General features: G+C 41.1%; 2 protein-coding genes across 2 annotated transcripts in view; both read left to right on the forward strand.

Annotated features, from left to right (window-relative positions):
• Positions 1-909: 909 nt before the first annotated feature.
• LOC148889385 (urokinase-type plasminogen activator-like) lies at positions 910-5,113 on the forward strand. Its single transcript, XM_089011997.1, has 11 exons — positions 910-985; positions 1,372-1,451; positions 1,547-1,601; positions 1,677-1,836; positions 2,102-2,184; positions 2,258-2,323; positions 2,413-2,593; positions 2,674-2,819; positions 2,893-3,033; positions 3,574-3,722; positions 4,025-5,113. Exons 2-11 carry the CDS (start codon positions 1,401-1,403, stop codon positions 4,217-4,219), a joined length of 1,227 nt encoding a protein of 408 aa, XP_088868123.1. The 5' UTR covers positions 910-985; positions 1,372-1,400; the 3' UTR covers positions 4,220-5,113.
• A 1,287-nt stretch (positions 5,114-6,400) lies between these two features.
• Positions 6,401-19,294, forward strand: part of LOC148889386 (vinculin-like) — a 33,876-nt gene continuing 20,982 nt past the window's right edge. Inside the window, 5 exon segments of the mRNA XM_089012211.1 lie at positions 6,401-6,922; positions 15,645-15,715; positions 16,533-16,683; positions 18,274-18,382; positions 18,565-18,687. Coding sequence (XP_088868337.1) covers positions 6,755-6,922; positions 15,645-15,715; positions 16,533-16,683; positions 18,274-18,382; positions 18,565-18,687 — 622 coding nt within the window. The 5' untranslated portion in view covers positions 6,401-6,754.

Below are 19,294 nucleotides of genomic sequence, written 5' to 3' on the forward strand. Positions count from 1 at the left end.
CTTGTAAAAACTACCACGTATGGACCAACAGAAAACACCAAGTCATTGAATGTTTTCATACATTTTCCTGTTTATGTTGCCTGTTTCCTGTCTTGGACATTATTTGGCTGTAGCAAGTACTGTAGTCATCCCTAATAAACTGGTGATCAGGAAAGCGGAAATGTGACTAATAAAGCCATCATGCATGAGGTACAATAGTAGAGGGGGGTTTCAGAGACCTCATTGTCCCCCCTCAATATGTCATTGCTATTGTTTTCGTTCTACAACACTGTAAAATTTGCCTCATACTTAATTTACATGCAAACTGTGGACTGTTTTTGTCAGTTTGGATGTGTGCAAATCATTTTGGGCTTCAGTCAATGACAAAGCATTTAATCAAAACATGTTTCGATACATAATGTGGCATCTAATCTCTACAATTCCAACAATAGGCTTTGGGTGCAACACTTTAAATGAAGAATTCAGCAGTTAGGATCAGAAACGATCCACATAAATAGTACCCGTATGCATGACGGTATGCCAATGCATTTAATATGAACCCAAAGTATAATGAGCAGTGATCAATACCAAGCCCACTTAATATAAATTAATGCCCACACTCTCAGATAAATGTCAGTGAAATACTTTTATATTTGTATTAGAAAATTGAGTGCACAATAAAGTGACATTGTGTTAGTGCGCTCATCTTTACAAAAGCGTGGGTGCCAGTTTCATGACCAAGTTTGGATATAATGTACAGTACTTCTTCTATTTGACAGTGCTGATGTCACACATTATGAGCAATTCTTTGGTAAAGCCAAATGTGATTGTCAGCTGTTTCATCTGCTTGTTTCATGGCCCTCGCATTAAACTCCTCCTCCCACCTTCTGCATTTATAAATTGGAGGGATGCACAAGAGCTCAGGACTAAAAAAAGCAAGAAACAAGACACGTGGAGGAATAAAGGTCTTGGGGAAAAAATCAAAACACTCTCTTGCAACAGAAAGGTATGAATCTCCAATTATATTTTCTAGATTATTATGTAGACATGACAATTTTAATTATCTCAGATGCAATTCTCATGATATGAATTTGTATCATTTTAGTTTATGAGAATTTTAAGAGAAAGTACCGTTCTGACCATGCAATCATGTTACAAATATATTGATACAGTGTTCTTTTCAAAAAAAAAAACATTTTTAGATACTGTAATAAATGAACATATGCCATTGACAGAAATGTGTCAACTGTGTGACAGGTGCGCTTTATCACCTTGTCTTCATTATCTTTCCGAATAATCACATATGCCTGTCCTCTTGTGTCCCTTCAGATAATCCCCTTTTAAAAACATTCATTGTTGATATTTTGATTTCCGTTTTTTTTTCATGCCCAGACCAAAATATCACAAAAGCAGAAGTAAAGATGCACTTGTTCGTCATCCTGTCTCTCATTGCCGTTGTCAGTATTGAAGTGGTAAGTACATTTGGAATGCAAGATTTTGTTTTATTCTTCATAATTGAGCCTCGTCTTTTTAAAATATGGGGTTAGTGAGTTGTTCTCTTTTTCAGGCATTTTCCAAGAGGTGGGTTAAATGGTCACCACGCCATGCACGCTCGCATCAAGGTGAACTGACTGTTTTTCACTTGTGAAGGTATTTTGTTTTTATTACATGTGGATTCATTCATAATTTCTTTACAGTTTTCAAAGATGACGCTTCAGAGGGCTGTTGGTCAGGAGATGGCAGCAGTTACAGGGGAATTATTTCCAAAACAACAAACGGGCGCCGTTGTCTTCACTGGAACTGGTTCAAAAACCCCTGGGGAATCTCATCTGGAATTGGGAATCATAGATATTGCAGGTAGGAATCAATTGATACCGAGAGATACCACGAGGCTTGAGCTATTATTAATATTTGTTAATATAATTTATACTCTATAAAACGACTGAAGAATTAGACTGAGGAAGAAACTGAAGGGGGAAAACTGTTTTAACCCCCTTTAAACACATATTTTTGTGGAATTCCAAATTAATCAATCCTAGCTGTATTTGTTATATTTTATGTTATGATGAGTTAAAAGTTTGAGTATCAAGGATGTGACTTACCTGGAATTTTGAACTTCTAGGAATCCTGACCAAAGCCTGAAGCCATGGTGTCGTGTCAAACGAGGGAAAAGAGTCGTGAGGGAATTCTGTGACATTCCTAAATGTAAGAGATTGAAATGAAATACTTTGCTTTCAGTTGGATTTGCATTTTCTAAGGGTCTCATGTCCCCCTTCAGGTTCCACAACAGTAAAGCCTCCTTCAGGTTCCACAACAGTAAACCCTCCTGTTGCTGCGGATACAGGTAATCTATAGTCAGCCACCACCTTGTTACAATAACATCTGTCGATGACGCACCAGCACTGATGAGTCCCTTCCTGTCTGTCTTTGCAGAACTGACATGTGGTGAGAAATCTCAGCGGAGGCTGCACAAAATTGTGGGCGGTTCATTCATAACGGCGCAATCTCAGCCATGGGTTGCTGCCATTTTTCATCAGCGCCACAGGTTTTTGTGCGGCGGCTCGCTTATTGCACCATGCTGGGTGCTCACGGCTGCCCATTGCTTCTCTGATGGGTGAGCCTAAACACAAAGCAATGCGTGTCACTTCCTCTGCTGCTATTCTCATTTGATAAAACAATGCGCGTTGGATTTAGGGAAGGGACCAATCTCCAGCGTTTGTCTGTGTTCCTGGGGAAGAGTGCCATCAACGAAACGGATGAGGTCAATGAGCAGAAGTTCACTGTGGAAAAAATTATCCTCCACCAAACATACAATGAGACTAACTACAACAATGACATTGGTAAGCAAAAACGAGTCTTTGGTAAAAGGCTTTCTTTGCACTTTATGAAGAGTTTTTATTTTGTCTTTTCCAGCGCTGTTGAAGATCAAAAGCAGCAACGGGCGATGTGCTGTGCGATCGGAATCCGTTCGCACGGTTTGTCTTCCTCCACCCCAGACTCAACTTCCTGTTGGATTTCAATGCGTTATTGCAGGATTTGGGAGGGAGAAATCCGGTAGGTGTAAACTCCAGAAAACACTTTGTAGACACAAATATTAGGGAAACCTTGAGCGATTTTCTACTACACTGTAGTAGAAAAAACTGTAGTAACTACAGTAATGGTAATGTGTGGAGTTTGCATGTTCTCCCCGGGCCTGCATGGGTTTTCTCAGGGTCCTCCAATTTCCTCCCATCTTTCAAAAACATGCATGGCAGGCTGATTAAACACTTCAATTTTACCCTAGGTGCGAGTGTGAACGCGGATGGTTGTTTGTCTCTGTGTGTCCTGCGATTGGCTGGCAACCAATACAGGGTGTCCCTCGGCTAGTGCCCAAAGAGAGTTGGGATAGGCTCCAGCACCCCCTGTGATCCTAATGAGGATTAGCCGGTCTGGAAAATGGATGGATAGATGGATGGATGGAGTAATGATAAAACTATATTGAAACAGTGTGATACGGCGAATCCACAGCGGATGAACTGTGTAATAGTAGGGGACACTCTAGAACACGCGAGTACAGTATTTCTCATAAGATTCTAACAAAAGTGTTGTCTGCAGGGGCACTGCATTACTCCCAGTTCCTGAAGGAGGCACGTGTGAATCTTCTCTCCCAGTCTCACTGTCAAAAAAATTCCATGTATGCAAATCTACTCACTGAAAACATGTTCTGCGCGGCGGAACCCAATTGGAGGATGGACTCCTGCAAGGTGAGCAAGTCTATGATCAAGGGGATGTAGCTCAGTGGTAAAGCGCGTGTTGTGATTCAATGAGGCCTTGTGTTCAATCCCTGGCATCTCCAACTTTTTATTGTCCTTTTGAACAAAAATATGACTCTGTCAAGCCACCCATTTGTATGCATTACTTGTTCTCATCAGGGATATAAATACATATGAAACATTTAAGAAGTCATGTTTCATCCGTCTCTTATGTTGGTTCATGAATGGCTGACTGCACATGACTTCTCACATTGTTTACAAGGCACTGATTGGCATGTGTCTTCTTCTCGCAGGGAGACTCTGGTGGTCCACTCGTGTGTGAAGCCTCCGGACGGCTGTTTCAGTTCGGAATTGTGAGCTGGGGGATTGGCTGCGCAAAGGAGAACAATCCGGGTGTTTACACCAAACTCACCAAGTACAACAAATGGATTGCAGAGAAAATAGCACTGCCGCAATATACAGTTGGTGTCATGTACCCCCCAAAATGATGGTGGGCAACTTGGTAGCAGAGGTGAAGCGTCTGGGTACGGGGTGGTGGTATGTGCATTTTGTTGTTTGCAATCTACATGGACTGGCAGCTAACGGTTATTTACTGTACATTGGCAAAGACAATCCTTCAAGGACTGATTGTCGTTTTGCAAGATATTTTTTTTGTTTTATTTATTGTATTGAATGTACACTGTATTAAAGGACCGAAGTTACCCCGAGGGACCTCTTAGTCGGGTCCCGAGGGCGCAGACGTTCATGCGCAGACGACGGATGACACTTACTCGATGGCCGAGGATAAACTAGCCATAATGTCGCACCTTGATGAATATTGGGCAGAAGCCCCTCGGGTACGTGAGCTAAGTCCAGGGGAGCGGCCAAGCAGTGTAGCCAAAATATGTTTAGTTTTATATATGAAAGAGATTTGTTTTGTGCAATTTAATTTACCAGCTGAATTTTCTCCCCAGGCTAAGTATATTTAAGACAACGTTTGTAATAGATTGAAATGTAAATATTTTACTTCTCCTATTTTCATATTGTGTAAAAGATAATGTGTGAATAAGTGGAGCGATCCACTCCACTGTATAGGTTAACTTCAAAATAAATAAATATACAGTATAACATTTTTTAATCATTTAAGAAACATTTAAGAATTGTTTGTACTGCTGTAGGTCTTGTCTCAAATATATGAAGTATAAATACTGTTTACATATTGTAATCATGCTGGTACTCAAACTATTCCTCAGGGAGATTGTTGGGGCCCAGAGGCGGGATATGGGACAAGGGTGGGAGTGCTCTGCCAAATCCTATTTCGCGGATTTTTTTTACTGGTCCTGGTCCCTATTTACAGCGAAAAACGAGGTATTACTGTACAACAAAATAAAGTGAATTGTATCATCTGATGGAGTAAAATGCACACATACCACCGGAGGGCGCTATTACGTGATAGAAGTAAACCTGTCTTGACTTACAAAAAAAAAGAGTCCAACGAGTCATGAAGAGTGATGTACATCTAAAAAAATAATCCCAATTCATTCATCTGCCCAGCATGTTTTTCGAAATGCGGGAGAAAACCCACACAAGCACAACCTGCAAACTCCGCCCAGGAAGGTTAGAGCAGAATCAAACTCTACACCCCTGCACTGTGAGGCCATCAAACCACTCGACCACTGTATCATCTATAGTTCATTTACTTGAACAAAATATATGAGCAATACCTTAAGAAAAATATTGCAGGGAGACATTTTTATGTACAGTATAAACCACTGTCATGTTATTTTTTTAAAACTTCAAAACATTTCCGAACAACCTCTTATGAGTCTTTTTTTGTTTTGTTTTAATACCAAATACCACGCCAAAATAGTTTACAACAGCACTGCTCAGGCCAATCACAACTGTAGCTTGTCCCCCTACACACATCTCAAATATACTCACACAAATCTGTTTACTTTATTACTGTGCCTCAAACCATACATGGCCTTGAGATGCCGTAAGACTCCTACTCCGCTGAAAGGACATTTCCAAGGAGGAGGTTATGGATAGATCAGGGTCAAAGATTGATTGCCTCGCAGCTGGAAGCGTTCAGGTTGGATCCGCCCGCTTCCCACCCAAGTTAATCCTGATGCTCCATCATTAGAGTGGGGATGAGACGGTTACTTCCCTTCATGGAAGGGTACAGAGAGTACAGAAATGAAGATACCATATTTTTTTAGATGTAACAAAACCGGCGCTGTATAAATCAATTGAAATGGAAATTAATGATAAGTTGTATGTAACGTATATATAAATAATAATACATTTTATACGTATATAATAAATATCAATGGACCACTCCTGTACGACTGAGAGCTTACACAGACGTATATAATAAATAATAATACATTTTATTTATAAGCGCCTTTCAAAACTCTCAAGGACACTTTACAGCCCCATTTTAAAATGACTCTCTCCCCCAACACATGTAATTCAAATGAGATGGGTCGTTATCAGGCGTTGGAGGAGGAAGGAATCTCAAACTGACTTAATAGGGGCTCTGAGAACCGGATTTGGGCAGTCCTTGTTTAAACTGATTTGAGAAGGCGACCCCTTATTGTAGTGCCACGTTCTTCCTGTTGGGGGCACTGCACTCAACTCCCTCATACAATGGAGCAATTGCCATCTCTTCTCATTAATTTTGCCCTTTCCTTTATGGGGGCCGTGGGGGGACACTGGCATTTATGCATGACGTAAGTTGGAAAGAGCTGTCACTTGCACGCGGTGCTGTGCTCGTGCATGTACGTGCAGCGTGAGCGCGCACCCTTTTCAGCACTGAAGCGGAGCAAGCTGCGTCTTCGCTGTGATTGGGCGGAGGGCGGTGATTCCTTCTGGCACGACGAGGGTCCAGGGTAGACCTACCGTAGGGACCCTCGTCCAGCTTTAAGCGACCGTCAGAGCGGACGTGGTTGATGCTCCTCTTGCGAGTGAATAGAGAATAAAAAGCAAGCGTGTGTGTGCGCGTGCGTGCGTTTGTGTTGGGGCTGCGGTAAAAGTCGGTGACCATGCCGGTTTTTCACACCAAGACCATCGAGAGTATCCTGGAGCCGGTGGCCCAGCAGATCTCTCACTTGGTCATCATGCACGAAGAAGGCGAGGTGGACGGGAAAGCCATCCCGGACCTGTCCCTCCCGGTGCAGGCGGTTCAGGCTGCAGTCAGCAACCTTGTGCGGGTGAGTCAATGAGAGTTCTCTTCTCCCAGTTTGCTTTCTTGCCATATATCATTTCAACGTCAGTGCGTTTGACAAAATATGTGCCAGACTTTTTTAAACACATTTTTGAGCAAAGAGAAAACATTATGGTGTTTGATCTTTGCACACCATTAAAATGGTGTAAAAGTGACTCACACAAAGGTAAAATGACATGTTCAACTTTGCCCTTTCTGCTAATCAGATGGGCAGTCTGCGCTCAATGGAGTTTGTGAAGTGGAAGATTGATTTTGACACAGACACATTGGTCATCTTTTATTTAAACTGCTATTTCTGATATTACACAGTGGGTGACTTTGTGCGCTGACTGGCAAAATCAATATGAGCCCTGCAGTCAAGTGACAACACTCAAGAGACACAGACATCGGTCATTTGGTTTCGCTTTGGCCTATTATCAGACATATTGGATCAGAATCAAATTGGCACAACTCAAAAGGTGCCACAGATACTATGACTATTGTTATTTTGACTATTCACTGTTGAGATGAAAGAAAATGTCAAAGAATGTACTGTAACAAATACAACATAATACAATACAATACAATACAATACAATACAATACAATACAATACAATACAATACAGTATAGTGTCTGTGTAAGCTCTCAGTCGTACAGGAGTGGTCCATCGATGAGAAGGTTTCTTCAGCCGTCATCTGTACAAAAGTGAAGGTTTCGGACGTTTCGCCTCCTATCCAAGAGGCTTCGTCAGCGAACTAAAGTCTGACTGGTCGTATCGGCCCCATTTATATATCCCTAATGTCCAGACCTGGTGGCGCCGGACACAGCTATCATATTGGAACCTGAGGAAACTTTGGCATCATACGATGTGACTTCTCTCTTTACATCTGTCCCAACCCCAGCAGCAGTCTCAGTGGTGAGGACGAGGCTGCTGGCGGATGTTTCTCTGCATGAAAGAACCAAACTGAAACCGGATCACATCTGCCAATTATTAGAAATCTGCCTTAATACTACGTATTTTCAATTTCGGGAAAAATTTTATAAACAAATCCATGGTTGTGCTATGGGCTCACCAGTTTCACCCATAGTGGCTAATCTTTACATGGAAGAGATGGAGAAACAGGCCCTCACATCCTTCCCAGGGACAAAACCTAGACACTGGTTTAGATATGTGGACGATACTTTTGTCATAATTAAGAAACAAGAAATTCAATCCTTCACAGATCATCTCAACTCTGTAGACTTCAACATTAAATTTACTCGTGAGGACATTCAAGAGAACCAACTAGCCTTCTTGGATTGTAAAGTAATTATAAAAGAGGACAGAGCGCTAAAAACAGAAGTCTTTAGGAAGGCTACGCACACTGACCAATACTTACTTTTTGACTCTAACCACCCTTTACAACATAAACTAGGAGTTATCAGAACCCTCCAGCATAGGGCTAAACTAATACCAACTAGCACTGAAGGTAGAGAAAAGGAGTCAAAACATATCAGGAGAGCACTCACTAACTGTGGGTACCCTCAGTGGTCATTCAACAAATGTCAGAAAGATAGAATAGCGAACGAAACCAATAATTCTCAAGATTCTAAAAGGAGAGGAGTAGCAGTACCGTACATTGCAGGAGTTTCTGAAAAATTACAAAGAGTCCTTTGGCAACATAAAATTCCTACTTATTTCAAACCGATAAACACGTTAAGGCAAAAATTAGTGCATCCAAAAGATAGGCTACCAAATGAAAAACAAAGTAATGTAGTTTATTCCATACATTGTAAGAATGAAAATTGTAAAGAGCAGTACATTGGGGAGACTCAACAAATTCTCAAAAAAAGACTTTATCAACATCGCAGGGATAATACTAGTGGGCCTCAATCGGCAGTACATTTGCACCTAAAAGCTAGCAACCACTCATTTGACGACAATGAGGTTAAAATCTTAGCGAAAGAACATAGATGGTTTGAAAGGGGGGTGAAAGAGGCGATTCTTATAAAACAACAAAATCCTTCATTAAACCGGTCTGGTGGTGTGAGGTTCAATTTGGATCGTTCATACAATAGCCTGCTCAGGCAAAACAGGTTAGGCAACTTTCGCAATGCTGATGAGGGTCGTTATGCTGATGAGGTGATACCGGGGGGAGTGGGTGTAATAGGCCAATCGTTAGTCAGGAATGTAGGAACAATCAGTGGGGCCACAGGGGGGGGGGTCCCGCGCCCCCCCCCCCAACCTGAGAGTAGGGACCTATCATAGCTGTGTCCGGCGCCACCAGGTCTGGACATTAGGGATATATAAATGGGGCCGATACGACCAGTCAGACTTTAGTTCGCTGACGAAGCCTCTTGGATAGGAGGCGAAACGTCCGAAACCTTCACTTTTGTACAGATGACGGCTGAAGAAACCTTCTCATCAATACAGTATAGTGCCACTTAGCAGTTTTTTTGACAACGATACTAGTGCAGCGTGTTCTACCGGAAACAAATTCCTTGTGTGTTCTACATACTTGGCAATAAAGATGATTCTGATTCTGATTCTGATTTATATAGCTCTTTAAAAACAGTTAAGTGACATTTCATTTCTGATCACCTTCATCTTTATTCAGATTTGCACCTAAATGTCATTGCAATATTGTCCATCTTCCATTATTTGTACATATCCCAAAAACACATTTGATCAAACCACATAGTGCATGTCCTCATTTGGGTTACGTTTAACCTGCACCTACCCAAATTGACTTTTTCGGCGAGATGAGTTACACCCTGGACTGGTCAACAATCAATTTCATGGCACATACAGTATAGAAAAACATCCCATCACACCTGTTTTTCAGACTTCATAATGAACTGCGCATGCTTTTGAAATTGGAGGTGAAAACAGGGTTCTTAAGAAAACCTGCACAAGAATGGGGAGAATATACAGAATCAAAACCCAAACCTGGACTGTTTTGGAGTTAATCACTGGGCATATACCGACATACAACGAATCCCTCTGCAAATGTATAAAATAGACATTTGTTCATTTGTTACATTCTAGAAATGTGCATTGATTGGAAAAAGGTTCCCCACCTCTGATCTAATAAATAATGTATACTGTAGTTGTAAAGTACAGTCGGTGATGTCCGAATATTGCATATCTGTTTCTCTGCTTGTCTAAATCATTTCAGTAAATTCACCCAGACAGCGAACAATGCGTGGTTAATAGCAACCCTCGGGCATGCCCATTTGTCACTAATGCATTTGGTGACAAGCTAAAGACCAGATAGAAGAAGCTGCTCTTATCGGATGTAATTGAGGATTTAAAAATCAGGCGCTCATTTTCATGAAGCCTGCTAATTGTGTAGAAATGCAGATGAGTAGGACACAAGTAGTTGGTAATGGATGATAAAGACCGAAGGAAGTGTAAAACGTGAGTACATAGTCGCTGGTGGTTGCCGGGCAGAAGAACTTAATTGGACATGATGGAGGCCTTCATGTTTTGTGAGCTTCATTTTAGCAATCAGTGTCAGTTGATGCAAAGATGTAAAATAGTAGAGTCCCTTTGCTCACTGATTCGGTTACACTATTCACCCCCAGCATGGTTGGCCGTGAATAGAGAAAGTAGGTCACTGAGATTCTTCCAGACACAAACAAGATGGTGTCAATCGATCAGAGAGTCTGTATGTGTGTGGGCTAGCGATTCAACTAAACATCTAAAAGCTGCATTTGTTTGGAAAAGCATAAGCCCGGTGGAGTTTTGCAGATGACAGATCTGGCTTTGGAAGTTTGAGCTCCCCCAAGGAGGCGATGTTGATCGCAATGCCGAGTATGACTACAATACAGTATAGTGCCACTTAGCAGTTTTTTTGACAACGATACTAGTGCAGCGTGTTCTACCGGAAACAAATTCCTTGTGTGTTCTACATACTTGGCAATAAAGATGATTTTGATTCTGATTCTGATTTATATAGCTCTTTAAAAACAGTTAAGTGACATTTCATTTCTGATCACCTTCATCTTTATTCAGATTTGCACCTAAATGTCATTGCAATATTGTCCATCTTCCATTATTTGTACATATCCCAAAAACACATTTGATCAAACCACATAGTGCATGTCCTCATTTGGGTTACGTTTAACCTGCACCTACCCAAATTGACTTTTTCGGCGAGATGAGTTACACCCTGGACTGGTCAACAATCAATTTCATGGCACATACAGTATAGAAAAACATCCCATCACACCTGTTTTTCAGACTTCATAATGAACTGCGCATGCTTTTGAAATTGGAGGTGAAAACAGGGTTCTTAAGAAAACCTGCACAAGAATGGGGAGAATATACAGAATCAAAACCCAAACCTGGACTGTTTTGGAGTTAATCACTGGGCATATACCGACATACAACGAATCCCTCTGCAAATGTATAAAATAGACATTTGTTCATTTGTTACATTCTAGAAATGTGCATTGATTGGAAAAAGGTTCCCCACCTCTGATCTAATAAATAATGTATACTGTAGTTGTAAAGTACAGTCGGTGATGTCCGAATATTGCATATCTGTTTCTCTGCTTGTCTAAATCATTTCAGTAAATTCACCCAGACAGCGAACAATGCGTGGTTAATAGCAACCCTCGGGCATGCCCATTTCTCACTAATGCATTTGGTGACAAGCTAAAGACCAGATAGAAGAAGCTGCTCTTATCGGATGTAATTGAGGATTTAAAAATCAGGCGCTCATTTTCATGAAGCCTGCTAATTGTGTAGAAATGCAGATGAGTAGGACACAAGTAGTTGGTAATGGATGATAAAGACCGAAGGAAGTGTAAAACGTGAGTACATAGTCGCTGGTGGTTGCCGGGCAGAAGAACTTAATTGGACATGATGGAGGCCTTCATGTTTTGTGAGCTTCATTTTAGCAATCAGTGTCAGTTGATGCAAAGATGTAAAATAGTAGAGTCCCTTTGCTCACTGATACGGTTACACTATTCACCCCCAGCATGGTTGGCCGTGAATAGAGAAAGTAGGTCACTGAGATTCTTCCAGACACAAACAAGATGGTGTCAATCGATCAGAGAGTCTGTATGTGTGTGGGCTAGCGATTCAACTAAACATCTAAAAGCTGCATTTGTTTGGAAAAGCATAAGCCCGGTGGAGTTTTGCAGATGACAGATCTGGCTTTGGAAGTTTGAGCTCCCCCAAGGAGGCGATGTTGATCGCAATGCCGAGTATGACTGAGGAGGAATAAATAGATTTACTGTTGAGAAGTGAGCAGAAGAGTCACCTGCATCTGTTTGGGATGTAATTTGTTGGATTAATTTGAATTGCCTTTTCTACTTTGCCCTCCTTTTTTTATTCTGGAACGGCAATCAATAGTCATGCATTAATTAGAGCTAGGAGTCCAACTTGGTATTTTCACTTAATTAATTCATCACAGAGAAAAAAAACAATACATTCTTCATTTCTTTTCATGCACTCCACATGACATGATTTCAGTGTCCTAATTCCTTGCACACCCACAACTCTGATGCAAAATCATCAAATGAGGTAAAGCGTATTTTACAACCGCCTGGTGATCGACAAGTGAAGACACTTCAAAAGCCGCTTATAAATTACATGTATAATAATAATAATAATAATAATAATAATAATAATAATTATTATTATTATTATTATTATTATTATTGTCACTGAAGTTTAAACAACTGAATCAACCCAGTCGTGGGCCGTCAGGGCCTGCAAGGCATTCTCTACTGGCCTAAAATATCTGAATCACAAACTGATGTTAATCATATTTTGTATATGAATTCTTATTAAATAATTCGAAATTGTATTTCAGCTTCGTTTCATTACCTTTCCACTGTTATACTGCTTCCAGATCTGTATTTTTGTATTTAAGCATTTAACCAATCACATTTTAGCCATAATTTGTTACCAGGGTCAGAAATCTACCTCGACACTTTCACAATCAGTTCAGTTCAACCTAAGGCCTGCTGGAAGGCACTGGAAAGGTCAGAGTTTACACATATTATGATTGCCTATTCACTAGCCAATCATAGTATCACTAGCCGTTAGTCATAAGAGCATACTGGCCAGAGCTAGCACACTTTATCATTAGCGAGCTGCATCAGCAAATATATATTGTGTTGATTTAATAATAATAATAATAATAATAATAATAATAATAAATTTCATTTAGAAGCGCCTTTCAAAACTCTCATGGTCACTTTACAGTCACAGGATACATTCTGTGGGTGAGCAGCGCGGCCACACGCGCCAGCGTTCACTCAACCCGGAAGATAATAGCAATTTTGTCTACCAAAAATGGCTGAAGGAAAAGTAGAAATGAATTTGGTTGGAGCCATTTTCAAGACGGCCTTTTCAAGAAAAAAATGGACATCCTTAAGAAAAGTCGGTCAGTTATTGCCTGGCTAATGGTACCCTCTAGTGGACTTGTAGTAAATCACACCACACCTTTTTCAGTCTGTATTGATTCAGACGTAGCACCGCTGAAGGCCTAGCGATGAAATCCACGGTCCGCCACCGAATCAACCAAATGCAATACATAGATGAAGTGCTAACTTTGACCGTACTATTAAAGCTAGCTTGTCTCAGTAAGTGGCCAAAAGAGAAACATTGTTTTGTCCACACAGAAATTCCCAACTAAACCCATGTTAGCATTGTGTTTAGCATCAGCATCCCTAATGCACAGACAGTCCAAATTATTCTTTTTTTTAATTTGATTTGACAATTAGCAAGAATTTGAAAATGACACCTACGCAATTTTAAGTGCAACTTTGGTAAGTTTGCTTTCCCCGGAAAAATAAAATAAAATAAAAAGTCTGCCAGATAACTGGAAATTCAAACAACCATCACTGTAGATATGATTGTTGATATAAACCTGCTCTTGAGGAAATTTTACAGTTTAAAATTGTCTTCATTTTGGCCAGCTGCACACCTCTCCAACACATACACTTACTGTGTCACTGTGTGCACACTCCAGGCAAAGGGCCACTTAACTGCACATTAACTATGCAGCGATTGTACGTTGAATAATCGATGCTAAGTGATGCCAATTATAGGAAGCGCTTGCACTCAAGCGGGTTCTTTGTCTGACGTCTCATCAGGACACGGCTGCTATACTGACAGAGCTTCATTCCTGCAAGTCTGATGGAAAATGAATCTTTTGCCATCAGATTGGATGCCTCATGTTGCTCGCGGTTACTTCCCGCTAAAGATATATCTTCCAGTGACTTTCTAGGGGACATAAAGGCTATGAAGTGAAGTTCACCAATGCAGCATTGAGAGACTGCAATTGCAGCTCCGCTGTGTGTGTGTGTGGACACGTTTGCGCAGAGCATCCGCAAGGGAAGTTAGAGTTCACCGTGCTGCTTTATAATACGGTGGCAGTAAACTCAACCACACTCACTTCACAATAAGAAGTAGTTTAGCTGATATTCAAAAATGTTCAAAACAAAGACTTTTTATTGCACCTCCTCATTTGAAATTCACTGGCAAACTAAACATGAAATAAAGAATAACACATAATTGTTTATTTAATTAAACTAAATTACATTGCCTGAAGAATGCAAAAAGCTAACATAACGGAAAATGCCAGGGGGGATCAACATTTAGCAATGATGGTTGTGGTGTTGTAAGCATTTGAGCATCATGTAACACAAATGGATGACAAACACATGTAGACAATGTCACAACTCCAGCAAGCATATATCCTTTATCCTATATTCTTGATCCTCTAACCTGACTCCTTTCAGTAGATTACTGAGTCACACTATAGTAAAAGTGTGTCCCACATGCTATATAAACAACACTAGCAAGCATACATTCTTTACACTCTGTGTATATCCTTTATCCCCTAACCTGCATCTTTTCATGTGCTTACTGAGTCACAATATAGAAAAAGTGTGTTTCAGATTCTATCTAAACCATATCTTCTTCTTTTCCTTTCGGCTTTTCCTTTGACGTCGTCGCCACAGCAAATCAGTGTCTTCCATCTTTAGAGGTTTGATCTGCATGTTTGTTTTGGCCAAGCTTTTACGTCGGATGCCCTTCCTGACACAACCCTCTGTATTTTTCCGGGCTTGGGACCGGCACAAGAAGACTTATGTGCCTTTGTGGCTACAGAACAAGCAACTCGCTCAGTAAAAAGCTCCCAAACACAAAATGGTCATCGGCACAGCAACATTCAAAAAAAGCAAAAACTATACTCACCATTTGATGACAATGCTCTGATCGTACGGGCATCTCTTTCTCATAAGTGCAGCATCTTCAGATCACATTTAATAAATAAATGCAAATTAACTAATTCACTATATAAACAATAAATAAAAAAAAATCACAATTGGCCACTCATCCCTGTACTTCCAACTCTTAGACCGTTTTCTTTTCCAGTCTTAAACTCTCGGAATAAAACAGTTTTTTTATTTGGCAAGTTTTCCCCTCCAGACTAAATTTCCCTGGTCTCACCTCACCTGGAATTGATCTTCCTTGATCATTCACTGCCAGATGTGCAGGGTTTTTGTCATTGTCACTCGAATTCCAGGACCCACAGAATATTGAGTTTTAGGGCTCCTTAAACATTCAATCCAGTGCTACATGGACAAACCCAGCAAGGCGCTAACATGGAAAAAAAGGAAATGCTGTTTGTGTGTAAGTTTTATAACAGTAACTGAAAACAGTTTCTGTTTTCGATCCAGTTTGCAACAGAGACCTTTTAATCGTCCATTTATCCGTTGCAGGTTGGGAAGGAAACAGCTCAAACCACTGAAGACCAGGTGATGAAGAGAGACATGCCCCCTGCGTTCATCAAGTAAGCATGTTTACCATTGACTGCACAATGGAATGAATCCATTTCATCATTGAGCGGACATAATACTTGTTTAAAAAAAAAAGAACGGAAGAAGATTCCGAGCAGTTTAATGTTAGGAAATATGGCAGTGTGCCCCAGACGCAACACAGAGCCACTTCTGAACCGAGTGCTCAGTCAAAAGCGACCCACGAATGACTTTGTCCGCCATCACACATTCATCCGGTTCAGGTGTGGTTTGTTGTGTCCCAGCATGGTCTGGTAGAGTGTCCGAAGGCGCCGACTCAGCAATGCTGCACCTTGGACATCAAGCTGCATTGACTTGAGTTGTTCTGTTATTAGAATTATGGAGCTCAATGAATGAAGTGCAGCAACATAACATTGGTTTAAGATAATGAATTATCAGCTGCCTTTGTCGATCTGCAGTTTTAAAAGTAGATTCCAGAATTTAAACGGACATAGATCTGTAACCACTCCCACACACACATTTGTGGATACACATTCAGTGTATACACATCGTAAATCTCACCCACAAGGCTAGGAGGGGGCCATGTGTAATGTGAACCTGACTAAATATAGATGAAGTAGCAGCTATCGATACTCTGACCAATGGGGGTCAGAAGAAGGAGGACGTGCCTTTGGCTTCTTTCATGCGCTTAAATTTGTCACCTTATTTAACCAAAGAAAACATGTAACATGTAAGCATCACTATACATTACCGTACCTTGTGTGTAGATGTTTGCTCAATAAACACTTTATTTGCTCAGTGTAAAATATAATATAACAGAAAACAAGAAATATGTGTTCTGGATATGTGCAGGGTGGAGAACTCGTCTTCTAAACTGGTCCAAGCAGCTCAGATGCTGAAGACGGACCCTTACTCGGTCCCAGCTCGGGATTACCTCATTGACGGATCCAGAGGGATTTTGTCAGGCACGTCTGACCTGCTGCTTACGTTCGATGAGGCAGAGGTGTGTTTGTGTTCGTCTGCTTGGGGATATCTTTCAGGGAAAGGAAGCTTTTTATAGCATCGCACGGGAGGAGGAACTGAGCTAAGAGTTTCAAGCAGCTCACTAATGGGTGTCACAGTTAGATTTAATCTGTCAGATCAAATGACTTAGCTCAAACGTAATGCAGAATCGGTATGTGTGTATGTGTGTGCGTGTGCGTTTTGTGTGTGTGTGTGTGTGTGTGTGTGTGTGTGTGTGTGTGTGTGTTTGTGTGTGTGTCTTTGTGCCGTAATAACATGCTGAATGTGATTCCACTTCACACATATATATCACATGAACACGCGCACACACACACACACACACACACATACGCCCACGCACACACACACACACACACACACACACACACACACACACGCACACACACGCGCACACACGCACACACACTGAGTAAAAAGTGTGTGTATCCAAGTGAAATGAAAATACACACCAAAAAAATCATTTTGGGTGAATTTGTGAGGACCTCTCTAAAACTTGGTGCATATGTAGACCCTCTAGAAGCCTTTAGAATGCAAAACTTGTGAGGACCGGCCAAAAATGTTAGTGATCCTCACAAGACTGGTCATACAAACGCACACACACACACACACACACACACACACACGCACGCATGCACACGCACACACACACACACACACACACACACACACACACACACACACACACACACACACACACACACACACACGCACACGCACACACACACACGACCAGGGGCCACTTAAGTAAGAGCAATAAGAGGTTCTAATACAGGGGTGTGTAAGCTTTTTGACCAAGAGAGCCGTAAAATCTAAATACCTGTATTTAGAAATGTTTTTCAGTGAGATCTGCACATGATTTCAACAAAATGTCATCATGTATTATTTAAAATAACTTTGTGATCATACTCACTATTAATATGAATGGTTTTCTGTTCCTCATGATTGGTAAGAATCCAGCCAAACTATCGGAATGAAAGCCAACTTGACTAGTCCATACCCGAAGTTACTGCTAGCTAGCCTGCACACTGTTAATTGGCTTGCACGCTTGCTTTCTGCTGTCTCTCGCAGAATTATATTGATGCAAACGTAGCATGGGGCGTGTCAAAGTGCCACTGACATTTGACTGTTTCATCGATGATATAGTTTGACTGTAAATTAGAATCACGGCAGAACTTTTTCTCTCCACAAAGGCGAATTAATCGGTCCATTCAACCTCAAGTGTGCAATACTCGTCATCTTTTTTACTCGTCAGGCTTTTTCAAAAGGGGCCGTTTACCTGTTTCAACATCAACGGCCACCTAGGTCAGTATCATCCAATCAAAATAGCTCTTTCAACATCAATGGCCACCTCGGTCAGTATCATCCAATCAACATTGCTCTTTCACCCGACTGCAGCCCAAACAGGAAATGATCAGCAAAAAAAAAACGAGAATATTATTTTTATCTGCGACCTAGATGCAATCATGAAGAGCCATACATATATGGCTTGCGAGCCATAGTTTCCAGACCCCTGGTCTAATACTTTGTTGTCTATGATGCTATACTCTCCACATCTGTATTTGTGTCCCAGGTGCGTAAGATTATCCGCGTGTGCAAAGGTATTCTGGAGTATCTGACAGTATCTGAAGTGGTGGAGACTATGGAGGACCTCGTCACGTACACTAAAAACTTGGGACCAGGTCAGAGAAAATTGTTCTTGAGTGCTCTGCAATTAAAAAACACAATCGCAATATCAGAAAAAAATATTGATCATGTCCATCAAAGCTAAATTATCATAATTTGTATGGGTACCCAAGTACACATTTCTTTCTAACTGTGACCAAATTACTCAGTAGTTTCGTAACTGGTTGCATTTGCTCAGGGATGACCAAGATGGCAAAGATGATTGAGGAGAGACAACAGGAGCTTACACACCAGGAGCACAGACAGATGCTTGTCAACTCCATGAGCACGGTCAAAGAGCTGCTGCCTGTCCTGATATCAGGTGAGTGTATATGTCCAGGCGTGCGGGGGACTCACTGCACTGCAAAAAAAGCCAAAGAGAGCAGGTCACTGAGCATGCCGCGCAGTTGTTATAGCAACGCTGTTCATGGCAGTCATTAGTTGCGTTGTACAATAAGATTGACTACCGGCATACGCGCCAGCTGCTGCCTGTTGTCCTGTATCGACAACAAGAGCTGAGCAACACTCGATGTGACATAGAAAGAAGTATTGAAACAACAACCACGCCTACGCCTACCAATAGGATATGAAATTGAGGGAAAGCAGACGGTGATAATAGTTTGCGGTCTTGTGGTAAGAAATAAACAGCCAATTTGTAAAAGAACTGATAAAAAGTAGCTTCACCATGTCATACAATTTATCATCACTTTGCTTACCGTGTTTTCCGGTGCATAAGGGGCACCCAAAAGCCTTGATTTTCTTCAAAAGATGACCCTGCGCCTTATATGCCGGTGCACCTTATATGTGAGGTCAATTTCCCCCGTAGAAGTAGTGCGTAACCCCAGCCTCTACTGTAGTGCCTTATAATGTGGTGTGCCTTATATTTGGAAAACTTGTATATATTTATCTACAACATTTGAAAAACATTT

Source organism: Hippocampus bargibanti, linkage group LG13, assembly GCF_051943395.1.
Source record: "Hippocampus bargibanti isolate YZ-2025 linkage group LG13, ASM5194339v1, whole genome shotgun sequence".
Lineage (NCBI taxonomy): Eukaryota > Metazoa > Chordata > Actinopteri > Syngnathiformes > Syngnathidae > Hippocampus > Hippocampus bargibanti.

Excerpts from the sequence above, each read along its gene's own strand:
- LOC148889385 (XM_089011997.1), top strand. The coding sequence starts at position 1,401 with ATGCACTTGTTCGTCATCCTGTCTCTCATTGCCGTTGTCAGTATTGAA. Across the intron at positions 1,452-1,546 it reads CCGTTGTCAGTATTGAAGTG|GCATTTTCCAAGAGGTGGGT; the intron begins GTAAGTACATTT and ends TCTCTTTTTCAG. Across the intron at positions 3,723-4,024 it reads GGAGGATGGACTCCTGCAAG|GGAGACTCTGGTGGTCCACT; the intron begins GTGAGCAAGTCT and ends TTCTTCTCGCAG.